Here is a 13,867-nt window from a genome sequence, read left to right on the forward strand (position 1 = left end):
CAGTTACACAGTGGTACAGGGAAATATTCAAGGTTTTTCCTATGGAACACCTCAGTGCCTCGTTAAAGGGCAATGACAACTTATTTTATGGTATCTGGCAACCTCTGTTGAATCACCTTCCTGGTGACCTCGTTGACCTGCTGCAGAAAGGGCAACCATATTTTACCTTCATCAATAAGTCATAGAATACTTTTTTTTTTTTTTTTCTCTTCTCTCTCTCTTCTCCCTTTTCAGTATAGTCCCCATGTGAATTTTTTGTATATTGTATGATGTGCAATTCATATATGTGAATTAGTGTATTTTTCCTTTTGCAGTTTGGTTAAATATGTCTGTGCTGTATGGTTCGTTGTTTGTTCTTGTGAAATCAATAAAATATATTACAAAAAAAAAAAACATCACACAATTATCCTGAATCCTACTGAATCTGTTAGATGTATGAATGATGGACGTAAAAAAACATTTTAACTGGGGCATGGCTGTAGTTTAAATATATTGGTAAGCCTGTTATTAACTGTTCGTATAACTGGGACGAAAGAATACTAACTGTTAATATCCAAAACATAGACACTTACATTAACTATTCCTGTAACACACTGTCCACAAAATTGCAAAATCACATTGATAAAATGCTGTCAGGCATATCCTTGGTTATTGATCTTGTTACAATATGAATAACAAAATAAGAAAACAGCTGGGACGCACAGCCTTGGTGCCATACATGCGTGTTAATGTATGTATGTACATGTGTTTGTGTGTTACCTGTCTTTTGAAATAGGAGCAACCAGTGGAGCATACCAGTTGATTCCAACCTCACAGTGAGCATCCAGGTAGATCAGTACCTAAACAACAAACACAAACAGATACTTGAGGTCTGTGTTCCTTTCTATTTAACGAGAAGGTCATGATGACAGTGTGATCGATGCTACCAACACATCTAATGTAAGTTGAGCTATCTTTTAAAAAGGTAAATCAACTAATAAATACATTCACACGCTAGTTCAGGGATGGGCAACTGGAGGCCCGGGGGCCTCATACGGCCCTCACCCTCACTTGAAGTGGCCCTCAGTACAACTACATGCATTTGAGCATGAAATCTTAAAAGTGCATGATACTGTTATACATGCATTTGCATGAAATATGTTAAGCTACTGCACTGTAAACATATTTAAAATTGCAGTTTCATCATATCTGGTTAAGTGCACGGTCCTATATGTGTCCATGAAAAATTGTGGCCCCCTCCAGCATTTAAGTTGCCCATCCCTGCTCCCTGTTACAGTCGTCCTAGGAGCAGCTATAGCAGAAAGATTATGATACCTGTCCTTTAGTGGCTTTCTTGGCTCCTATACTCCTGGCCTGGATAAGTCCTTCTCTCTTCTCATTTCTGAAGAGTTTTACAAGACCATTCCATTGCTTAATGTACTCCTCCAAGTGCTCCTTCAGATGGGCTACACACATAGACACAGACAGAGACACACACTGTGAAGGAACTGCTTCTCAATACTACATGTTACATTGTTATATGTAGATTTGTAAGACACCAACAGAGATACTTGTTTGACATCTGAAAATATTGTGGTAAATAATATCTTTGCTCTTTCCACCATCTTAATCACAGGGCTACTGTTAAAGATAGAGTTACACTATATGACATATACCCATGACAGGTCTGGTCATTTAAGCAACAGCAAATTCTATGGGCTCTGTGCTTTAACAGAACATGAATGTTACAGTTTCATCTCATCAGTGTGAGAAACAGGAGTTTTAGCGAGACTATGGATCTCTGTTAATCATAACCTTGCAAGAAAATGTGACTTTACCATGGTAACAGAGGTGAGTAGTCAGCTATTTAGCTAGAAACTAGAAATGTTAAGAGAGCTCATTTATCCGATTACTTACTTTTGTGTGTTGATGCTGAATTGGTTAAGAGATAACAATAATACAACCAAGATGACATGTTTTTTCAACACCAGTATGTTATAAGCAAACCCACCTTTGTTGCTGTAGTCATCTATCATGACTATCTCAGCCAGGTATTTCCTGGGAGTCCTCTTGATGACACTGTGGATGGTCCTCATTAGTGTAGACCAGCCTTCATTATGGAAAACTATAATCACACTGGAGGTCATCAGTCGGTCGTCATAATGCCAGTACTTACACCTGCAGAGGTGGGACAATGCAAGTTGCAGGCAGTTACTTTCATGTTACAGGTTTCCGTTTAGGAATGTTGCTGCTATTGCTCTAATGCAACTTCATGTCATTCATTGGAAGTGTTGAGAGACTGGCATTAGTTTAAAGACTAAAATAAAATTCACCAAAGCACCAAAGCAAGTTCCTGTTCACATCAAGGTTATTATAGTTAACGAAAACTAACGAAATAACAAAAGCTAGAATTTAAAAAAACATTTTCATTAACTGAAATAAAAATAAAAACGAGAATTAAAAAAAAAAGATAACTAACTGAAACTGTATTGTGTGGTTACAAAACTAACTAAAACTAACAAAAATTATAGTGAAAATGTCCTTCGTTTTCGTCTTTGTCAACTTTTTTCATACGTAAACCTTTTTGGTTGACATGAATCCTATTTCCTCTATCTGGTTTTATGACTTAATAACCTTATTGGGGCTGAGATGGATCAGACAAAGGAAATAAAGGCAACATTTATTGTGACTTTTTTGCATCTCAACAAATACCCCATTACAAAAAAACTTAAACTAACAAAAACTAAACTAAAACTAAGCATTTTCCAAAAAATAAAAACGAATTAAAACTAGCAAACTCACTCTAAAAACTAATTAAAACTAACTGAATTTGAAAATAAAAAATCACAGCTAAATTAAAACTAAAAACTAAACTATTAACTATTAACCAAAACTATTTTAACCTTGGTTCACACCATACACCAATTATTACCTAGATTACTCAGATATAGAAGTCAAAGTCTAAATCTGACTATTATAAGACAAGATATGATTGAGTTTATGGAGCACCTTTTTGGTATTACTTCAAAAACAGATTTATGGGGTAATATCACTGCAAATATACTGCATTTAAAAAAAAATCTGTTTAGAGCCCATTTTTTGAGCATCTGTATTGGGTATTATTCTTACACCCCTCGAAGATGTTACTGCATCTTTTTTGATAGTCATCATCAGATTGATGTACTTTGAGATCTTTGTTCTATTTGTCTGTTGGCAGAATGATGTGTTCTGTAAGTGACATACAATTATTGTATATGTCACTTTGAAGAGATTCAGTGGTGGAATGGAGCACTGAGAGGGGTCCATATTCACTTTGTCTAGTATAGCCTGTTTGATTAACAAATGCTAGATTGTTGTTAGTGCGCTGGACTTGGTCGAAGATCATAAGCAAACAATTATTGAAAAGGCGGCCAAGGCTGGTGATCCCTTTCTCTTTCAATTGAGGAAATGAAGATGCTTATTTGCCATTACAAAACATGGGGAAATTACATAGTGGAGTGAAGGGGAGGGATTGAGGAAAAAAATATGTTATTAACTGTCTATCAGGCTTACATGGTTTGTTAGGTTGTGTTGATGGTGGTATGAGTAAATCATCTTTCCTGATTGTTTAGTGAATGATGATGGGATGTCTTTAATGTACCGAGTTACTGATTGCTCTTAGTCTAGCCAAAAGAAGCTATAGTCATCTGACAAGTGTTTGATACACTGTCATTGTATGGGTAGAAAATAATAATAAAGGTTTATGGTGAAATTTAGAGGTCTGTTTGTATCGTGAATGCAGAGTGGAAAGAGGACAGTCAGACTAATGGTGGCTGCACTGGAGTCAAGGAAAATAAATAGTCAAGGAAAATAAATAGTTGATAGTTGTTTGCCCATTTGTTGTTGTGAAGGGGTTTCATGTTTTTTTTTTGCCTTAACTAATCAGTAGTAAATATAATATTAATTCTGGTAATGCCATTTTCAGACAAAAAGAACCCATGGTTGCTAGAAGCTGTTAACTTAGTTTTTTATTACTTTCAAATGAAAGGCTGATTTAGTTCACTTACAACAACCAGTACAGCTCATTTGATCTCATCCACAGCCTTTGCATTTTGCTATTTACTTTCTAAGAATGTAGCTAGATTATAAGATAGCTATGAAGTTAGGCAACATCCTTATTCCTTTTCTCACTAACAGGCTCTTAACTGTTTCTGGTGGAGGCAGCTGTCAATGATAACCACAACAGACCTACATATTTAAATCACTGAACTAATTGGAGAACCAGGCTAGGTCTACAACTGCTTCTGCAATAACTATCACTACTTAATCCAAGCCCTGCCATAATAGGTGGAAATAGTATCACAATTAAGTTGCTGCCAGAGGAGCCAGAGACCCTACTCAATGCCAATGCAGAGAGCTCCGACAAAAATCCACAGCATGCTATGGTTAAAAAATGTAACCTGGTTCAAATGATGTACACTGTACACTCCCACTGAGTGTCTGTCAAGGCGGTGGAGTATTTTGATCCATAAATGTAGAGTAACAATAATCCAATGAAAAATAGTGCTCTTGTCATGGAGAATGTTGGGTTTTTGATGTGTCTTGACCTTTATGGATGTTTGTTGCTGGATGTTAACTTAAAGGGCAATGACAAATAACACTTCTGAAAAAAATGACAGCCTATGTGAGGGCTTCTGACAACATTAAGAAGGAGTCAGAAGGGAATGGATGGCAAACATTGTGCATCCGTGAGGTGGTAAAGTAAAGGACTTGCAGTGTGTAATCTCAATCTGTCAGGCTGCTTGTTCAATGGGGTGTGTATGGGTCACACCTTACTGCCTACTGTGTGTGTGTGTGTGTGTGTGTGTGTGTGTGTGTGTGTGTGTGTGTGTGTGTGTGTGTGTGTCTGTCTGTCTGTCTGTCTGTCTGTCTGCTTAAAAAACAAGATCATGCTAAGGTGATGCTGTAATGTTAGTGCTAGGCCTACATTAGATACAATGGACAAATCATTAGGCCGATGTAAGTGTGTATGTGGGTATATTAGTAGACAGAACAATTGCCATGTGGAAAAACATAATTTAATTCCCCCTCTTCTTTTTGACTCAACAACTACCATTATTTACTTAAAGTAAATACAGAAACAGTCCAGGGTGATATAATTTATCCATGCGTTTGCCTTGATTTGACTTTTAAAATATTAAAACAAACAAAACATTATTTCATGTAGGATTGGAGGAAGTTAACTAAACTGTTCCTCCATGACACAATGAATGCGGCCAAGTGAAATGGTTAGCTAAGAGACATGTTATAATAGGTTTAAGTTCTGTAACAGCAATCATGGGTGGATTAAAGTGAAAACAAACTGACATGAGTTAACCCTCTAGAGTCCATGAAATCACCGCCACATTGCTTCTTCATGACGTGAAGACATTAAAATGAAGCAACGTGGAGTCTTGCCATCAGCTTCCCTCTAAAGTTCTGGCTTGAAACTCCATGCCAGATTTTTATTGGATTATATTTGGCCAAGTAAAATTGGAAATAATGTCAAATATATTTAGTATAAAAACATAGAACTAGAGATTGTCGTCATTTTACCTGTTATATGTAATATTTGCAACGTGTATTCATATTTGCAACATTTCAAATTCTGTGTATTGAAATATAATTTTCAAGATCAGATTTTGTTTTCCTTTGTTTCTTTTGGGTTCAACATTTTTATCAAGTAAGTCAAAGTTAAAAATTAATTATCAGGACATAGGTGAGGTAATGCTGAAAAAACTGATACCAATATGGCATGGTAAAGATATTTTAACAGATTTTTTAAAGGACTTAATAGCCAAAGATTTCAGAGGGTTAAGAAGGTGGCAGACTTGGTTAGTATGAGCAGAAGTACTCACTCTTCATGGCGTATATCACTGATGGTTCTGTCCAGTGAGATCATGTCACTAGCTACCATGTTGAAGCCAAACTCTTTGACGGAAGCCTGGATGGCGTCTTTGTACTCTGGACCCAGGACAAAGGGCTTGGCTCCCTCTCCAGGACCGCCGGGGACCCCCTGAGGCTCAGGTTCCTTTGGCTCAAAGTTTCCTAGGATACCTTTCTTCAGGATGGGGCTGGTGTAGGCTTGGGAGTGAGGTCTGAATGTCACATACTGCTGCTGGATCACCTGTTTCTGGTTTGGCTGCTCGTCTGCTTTCTGCGCTTGCTTTGCCCCTCCTAGAGACAACCAGAAACAAAAAGATGACACAATACCACAGCACACATTGCTAATAAAAGTGGAGGAAGATACGATAAAACATTAAAACATTGTGTTTCTCCCATCAGTACTGCTGATATTTTAGCACAGGGTTTCTGTAGGTTCATCAAGCTTAATTTAGACCTTTAAACTTTTAAAATCAAGATATTTTTAATACCACATAGAGTGTAATTTAATTTCACTATTATATCGGTCAAAGGATTAAAGATATCAATGAAATATCTTGAACAATAAAATCATATAATATTTTTTATAACTACAGATGGAATATATTCTCTTTTTGGGAGAAAACTGAAATACATTCTCTTTGTAACTTTTCAAGACCTGCAGATAGCCAGCAATGGTGCTTCTGGATTTTTTGGGGTAACTGATTAGAATTATTGCCTTGATTCAACTCACTGTTTGTTTACTTGGTTTGTGTATTATCAACTAATAGTGCTGCCCAATACTGAATTTCCTAACATCGGCTGTGGAAGAATGCTGTCTTTCTGGAGTTAAAAAAACCTTTCTGCTGTTCTGCAGTCGTTTCGTTTCCACATTTCCACAGGGAGTTAACAGATTATAAGTGACCTTTTTAAGTTTGAGTGGAGTCACTGCATAAGGGTTGCTTTCAATTTACTGATAAAACTATCTACAATAAAATCACAAGAGGAAGGTAAAATGTCTGCACTAATTTTGTGTAAAAGGTGCATAAAATTTGCAGCCACTTTACTAGTAAGATGGCGTTTCCTGACAGGTAGCTCTGGAATATCTTCATGTATAAAACCATTGACAGTAAAAAAAAGACAACAAAGACACAAAAAGGGATCAGAGGCGGATAGACCATAGGTTATTATTAGGGTATTATGTTGGTTAAAATTCATTCAAACCTAAAATAATAATTCTGCCATAGTTGGTATCGATAATTCAAAGGAATTGGTATCTGTATTGTACTCTCTATTCTCTTCGTCTTCTTAAAGACCCTAAATGTACAACAAGGGTGGTCTATGGATCTGGGTCTTCCCCTCAATCCATACCATAGACCTGACTATTGGACATTGCAGCAAAATCCTCATAAGACTCCTGATCATGAGATGAGTTATATTCATAGCTTAGGTAAAGGAGCTACTGAAATTCAAGATTCACTTTATTGTAATTTGATTTAATATTTTCACACAGAAGAAATTAAATACTCAGAAGAAATGAAATACTGTTATGGCTGATGAATAACTCTCTCATTCAGAATGGTTACAGGTGGCTATGGCCTCCACCAGGCCAATCAGGGGGCTTTATAGGATGACTAATCCAACTGGTCCAACGGTATTGATGAAATACAGACATGCCTGTCAAACTAGGCAGCACTGATCAAATATGAATCAAGATTCTGTTACTAATTTTAGTGTTGTTTACCTGTTATTTGAGAAAGTTTGTGACCAGGTTGCCATGTTTGTACTGCTGCAAAACAGACTTACACCACCCTAACCTGCGTATCTCAACGATATGTCAGCTGCTCTAATTGGTTGTAGGTTTGTCATCTGCATTTTTGTCTGTACTTGTTGACAATGCCCCTTGCCTTTGAAAGCAATTTCACAATTGCAAATTAGTCTGGTGACGCCGGGTTTTATTTACTTATCAGAGCTGTAGAGATTTTATACATCTGTTAGACCATGACTGTACTATTGTCAGCAAACATAAACCCATTGTGGTCTGTTTAGTACATTTTTCAGATCTTCTGTGTTTACAAACCTACCATTACTCTCTTACTCCTTGCTGGTAAAAGTCACATAAATAAAAATTTTGTATCAGGACCTGTAAAATTGCAGGTAATATTTACATCTACACCTGCCTCATAAAGCTTTGAGTCTTTTTCGAGAGAATGTAGGATCTGGCTTTGTTTAAGACCGTTTATAAATAAAAATGTGTCTCACCATGTTTGACTCTGATAGAGTTGAGGTCAACTTCCACCCCTTCTACATGAGGCCAGGGCACTACAGGCTTAAACTGCTCTGCTAGGTCTCCTTTAGGCAGCATATCATCATCCTGTATGCAGAGACATGACAGGTTACTATACATTACACAAATACACATTATTAACATTGCATCAGAGAATGATAAAGTGGTAGAACATGCTGGAGCAAAGAAATGAACGACAAACATAAAAATGAGATGATGAATATGGACCAACTTCAGGTCTATAGACAATAAGCAACATACAACATATTTGGTTCAGCATAAAATTGCTATGTGTATTATTTGGCTAATTAGAACTGATAACAGCCTGTCATAAGTAAGAGCTTTTTTATTCATTGTTTGGTTTTAAAGCTTGCCCATTTACTGTATGAAGTTGCTTTGTAAGGATGTTTATATGGAAGTTAGGCAGCTACAGCAGTCAGTCTTTGAAATGGCAACAATACACATAAAAATGGATACCACTTTGACCATACTGCTAGGTTGATTTGTCTCCATTCTACAGTTATTCTGTTTCTCAGAGTCTGCGAAATCTGCATTTTCCAAAGTACTTACTGAAGAACAAATTTACACATTTGATTATGTTGCTGCCTTATGCTAAAATCATTTAAATTCCTTTTTTCTCCTCATCAATCTACACTCAATACACCATAATGACAAAGCGGAAACAGAATTGAAGACATTTTTGTTAATTTATTAAAAAGGAAAAGCTGAAATATCACAGTGACATAAGTAATCCAGGCCCTTTACAATGACAGTTGAAATGTAGCTCAGGTGCCTCTCACATTGATTATCTTTGAGATGTTTCTCCACCTTGACTGGAGTCCACCTTTGGTAAATTCAATTGATTTGGAAAGGCACACACCTGTCTACATTACAGCGGTGTAGCATTTTCTTCGCCCCTTTTCTTGGGAACTACACCACAACTTAAAGCCTCAAGTATCCTACTGGCACAGCAGCTGTATGAAAGATGAAGTACCCAATCACACAATCACCTGCACTAATATCATCATCATCATCATCATCATCATCATCATCATCATCATCATCATCACTGGCTGTGTAGCCAAATATGTTCTCATGCTGGTACACTGTGCATTGGCAAAAACACAATAACTAAGAGACATGTGCTCTCTCAATGATGTTGCTAAATTAACTAGCGGGGATGATGACGAGCTAGCATTAGCCTCCTGCTGCGCATTAGATGACAATCCAACAACTGTAAAAGTTTTGCAGAGCAGTCCTCCTGCTCTCTTTTCTACTTCCTTTTGTGTTTCGGCTTGCGGAACATGCTTCTTACTTAGATAGCTAACTATTTTAGGGAGTTATTACAGCTATAGCGTTACACATACTAAACATACCTGGGAAAATGTGATGTTTACATAGGCTGTCACGATAAACAGCGGGCAATGTCAATGGGCAAAATTAGCAAAATTACCCAGCTCTCACTTCTTTAATTTTTCAAGAACAAACAAGAATACTGAATTAGCTTCTTGACAATGCATATTGGAGCAAAAACCAAGCCATGAGGTCAAAGGACCTGCCTGCAGAACTCAGACAGGATTGTGTTGAGGCACAGATCTGGGGAAGGCTACAAAATTCTGCTGCATTGAAGCTCCCCAAGGGCATAGTGGCTTCCATAATTCTTGCAGGAACAACCAGGACTCTTCCTGCCCAGCCAAATTGAGCAGAAGGTGAGCAAGACAATGAACCTGTTGGCCAGCTGAGCTCCAGAGATCCTGTCCAAAATTTTGCATTGAAGTGAATGGGACGGCCGGAAAAAAAATGAGCGAAAAAGAACAATAATTAGAGATTTTTAAACGTCTACTTCTCCAGCATAATTTCACCTAGAGACTCCATTTAAAATTTAAACAGTAGACACAAGTCTTGTGTATCGGTGTATTAATCCTCGTTTCGATAGGTCATAGAGTTCTTTTTATCAATCCCTGTTCAATGACCATGATCGTTTTTTGAGAAATTCTGAGATTATAATGGGTGTGTATTGCATGGAATGTTCGTGTCACAGTGCGTGACGAATGAAGTCGGATCAATGATAGGTATTATGGTTTTAAAAAGGCCTTGTGTTCAAGACCAGAAATTCCAGTCTGTCCACCTCTGGCTGCTATCACTGTTCCGGATCATTGGCAGTTGGTGGCAGTTAATTCTGTTGATTGCTCTGCTCAGATTGCCTTTGATCTTTGCTCTCACTACAGTTACAGACAGACTCCTCCAGATACACATGCTTCAAACACACACACACACACACACACACACACACACACATTTTGAGGTTAAAGGGCGTATAAATAAATACTTGAAAAGGAATGCTTGTTGTAGGTGAGCTCCTTGTATATTATATAGTATTATATAATTACTAGTATTAATTGTTTGAAATCTCTGAAGAATCTCATCATAGTGTACACACACCGGCAGTAGCCCCCGTGGCCCTTTCAGAATTTCCAAACAAGAAAGGAAATTTTCTAGTTTGTTTTTGCTTCATTCTTTTCCATTAATTTTTTAATTTAATAAAAAAAGATATTATTTACCTCTATTTAATTTTTTGCATTGTTTATTTTTCTGTAAGTTACTTATTTTTCTTTGTAACTGTGCAATGTATTGCTGTTTGAAATAAATAAATAAATAAATAAATAAATAAACGTCCGAACATTGTTACGCAGTGATTGGCGAGATATGAACGTTTCATGAATCACACATCTTACTATGATTTCTGTACTCGGAACTGCGCCGGTAATAATAATAATGAAAAATAGATAGACAACCCCGACGGTCTAATAAAGGTCTAATAAAGTTGTATCAGGTGACGTTCTTGTTGTATGAAAATGGCCTGAGCCAAAGTAAAAACATTCAGACAGTTTCTAGTGGAAACAGCAGGACTTTGCGTGATCTGAACTCATGTTAACTGTTTACTTTGCGGCTATCAAAGAGTACATAACTCCAGTACGGTGACATATGCGGATATGTATCCTGGAAGTAATAAACGTGTCTTAGGAATGTAACTTCACTTCATGTTAACTGCAACATTTTAATAGAGCTATCAAACGCAGCAGGATGAAACTGTAATCGGCGCAGCTAACGTTGGTAGCTAGTTAGAAACAAATCTCCATGACAACCATTATTAGTGGAGTTAGCTGACGTTAGTCAAATAACTGAATGAAAGCGTGTTCTCATGTTAAATCATTTTTATTGACTATTAAGGACACACTTACGGAAGAGGATTAGGGCCACACAAGAAAAAAAAATGAGTTCTGACTTCATTCTCGGGATTCTGAGTTTAAAGTCAGAACTCAGAATTCAGTTTAAAGTCAGAATTCTGAGTTTAAAGTCAGAACTCAAATATTTTTTCTTGTGTGGCCCTAATCGTCTTTAGTACACACTCTCCTACTACGACGTTTCTATAGTTTCAGTCGTTAGCCAAAGATTTTGGTTTTTTTTTACAACTACGTGTATTATAGAATTTGACGTGTTTGAGTTGGAGTTGTGCTGAACTGTTAGGAGCAGTTCATTCTTGGACACTAACGTTAGGGTTAATGAATTGATGTGGTCGACTCACCAGTTTCCCAAAGGGCTTGACATCGTTGGCTTTCGGCGACAGGGAAGACCAAAGCACCACCAAACCAAGAAAAGTCCCAACGACAAGCAAACTCCGTAAAATAAACCCTACTTTCAGCCTCATGTTTGAAGCTCTTCCCGGATATCTCAGATGCCAACAGCTAACAGGTAGCTAGATTAGCTGCTGCTGCTCCTACCAGTGGCTAACGGCAGAGTAGGCAGACAGCTGAGGCTGCTACTCTGAGCAACACGGCCCGCTACTAACTCGACGGAGGCGGTGGTGAACCGTAGCTATATGCTAAAGGATATTTAGTATTCCACAGCCTGGTGGTCACTGTTTCTGTCCGGGTACAGGTGTGTCGGTTTGACTGGTGTGTGAGTTATCTGGTGATATGCGCGTGCGTGAGGCAGTGGTTGCGATAGACGCTCAGGGAGTGAAGAAGTGGGTGACTGTGTTGATGCCTGTTCACAATACTGAAAACGTCAATTCGAAGTCTACATAGTGATCCTGTTATCAGTGTCATATTTGTATCATATATCGTTATTAATCTGATGTCGTGTCAATCTGATAACTGTTTGCTTGCTTTAATATAGCATATAAAGGAATCAGTGTGAGGTGTTGGTAGACTTACTGTGAGATTACTGTCAGCCTGTGATGTGTGTCATACCAAAGGCTGCAGACACTTATATTTCTCATACCAAGAATCCACACATTGTGCATTAGTACTCATTCATAGAACATTTACATGACTTTAAACTCGCATTTTGCAATTTGGACAGGCCTATACTGTTGAGAAAGACATTGAGGAAACCTTTAAAATTAAATGATCTGACTCCAACACAAAATCCTCACCTATTTCTCTGCACCGATTGTTTGATGGGGAATGATGAGCAGGAGACGTCTGAGTTCTCATTTTAACTTCACTTTATTACAATACGTCAAGACATGCGGTTTACAGAGACTCTGGGTTCAAACTTCACTTCCCTAATTACACCAAGGCTGGTCAGTTCATGAAGGCTGGACCAGTCTACCTCCCCTTGAACCCTTTTTTATAACCTAACAGAGGTTTAATATTAATAAAAAATGTAGGTACATCTTTCCAGAAAGTACCTCCTTTCGATCCGTTGATTTGTCAATTTATTCAATACATGGATATGTCATGTCACCAAGCAAAGAAGACGGTTATCTTTCTGCTCAGCACATCATGTCCGTGACCTGACCTGTTAACAAAACTTTAAAAACCCAAACTCATGCCTTGATAGGACATACAGAGATGTTATTGGAGACACAGATTTGGCAAAAAAACAATAAAACGTATAAATATCTTTTTGTGATTATAGAATCTTAGGACAAAGAAAGTTTAAGTAGATGGAGTTAATGTATTTAGAGTAAATGTATTTAGTTTCATAATAGTTTTAAAACAATATTAGCACATGATCATTGTAGCAAAGCATCTTGCATGATTAATCTATAAATGCAGAGAGGGCACATACACACATATAGTGAATTACACACGCATAGATAGTGATCTATTTCAACAGAGACAGAATAACTGTCTTTATTATTTGATTTTGATTATTTCTAACAATACGCACAAGTGTAGACATTTAAAATGATCAGGGGCTTGGGATAACGTTAATTATTAAAATTCCTTTAACATCTAAAACATTTTTGGTAGGTTTGAGAAGAGTTAGTCCAGCGATTAGACAATAAGTGTTTTTCCTTGTGAGTGATATGGGTGAGTAGGCTGAGGTGAGGTGCGCTTGTGTTTATTTTTGACAGTCTTGGACTGTGGATTTCTCACAGTGATTCAGATGTTTGTTGTGTCTGTTTGCCTCTGGCTGTGCGTATTTGTCTTGTTTGCGTAGCTTTGTTTTATTTGTTTGTGTGTGAAGAAGTGAAGTTAGTCAAAGTAGGGAGACTGAAGTAGAAGTAGAAATGTGTATAACAGTGGTAGTAGTCAGGAGGAAGTAGGGACAGACAAAGGGACAAATGTGGTGATTAACAGTGGATCCCAATATAGTATGGTGTGAAACTGTACACGGCATCCTGAGGGTCTACCAGCAAAGAGAATAGCTAATGACATTTATACATCACATGGTGATCTGGCGACTACATCTGTCTTAACGAAATTG

The 13,867-nt window shown here is 37.4% G+C and overlaps 1 protein-coding gene across 2 annotated transcripts in view; it reads right to left on the bottom strand.

Moving 5' to 3' along the window:
- Positions 1–12,111, bottom strand: part of galnt7 (UDP-N-acetyl-alpha-D-galactosamine: polypeptide N-acetylgalactosaminyltransferase 7) — a 33,118-nt gene extending 21,007 nt beyond the window's left edge. For both annotated transcript variants that reach the window (XM_059334243.1, XM_059334242.1), the window contains exons 1-6: positions 11,733–12,111; positions 8,122–8,233; positions 5,856–6,174; positions 1,991–2,157; positions 1,315–1,445; positions 760–839 (exon numbers count right to left, since the gene is read on the bottom strand). In XM_059334243.1, coding sequence (XP_059190226.1) covers positions 760–839; positions 1,315–1,445; positions 1,991–2,157; positions 5,856–6,174; positions 8,122–8,233; positions 11,733–11,855 — 932 coding nt within the window. In that variant the 5' untranslated portion in view covers positions 11,856–12,111. The remainder of the gene's footprint in view (positions 1–759; positions 840–1,314; positions 1,446–1,990; positions 2,158–5,855; positions 6,175–8,121; positions 8,234–11,732) is intronic.
- Positions 12,112–13,867: the final 1,756 nt, after the last annotated feature.

The sequence above is a fragment of the Centropristis striata genome, chromosome 1 (assembly GCF_030273125.1).
Source record: "Centropristis striata isolate RG_2023a ecotype Rhode Island chromosome 1, C.striata_1.0, whole genome shotgun sequence".
NCBI classification, from domain to species: domain Eukaryota; kingdom Metazoa; phylum Chordata; class Actinopteri; order Perciformes; family Serranidae; genus Centropristis; species Centropristis striata.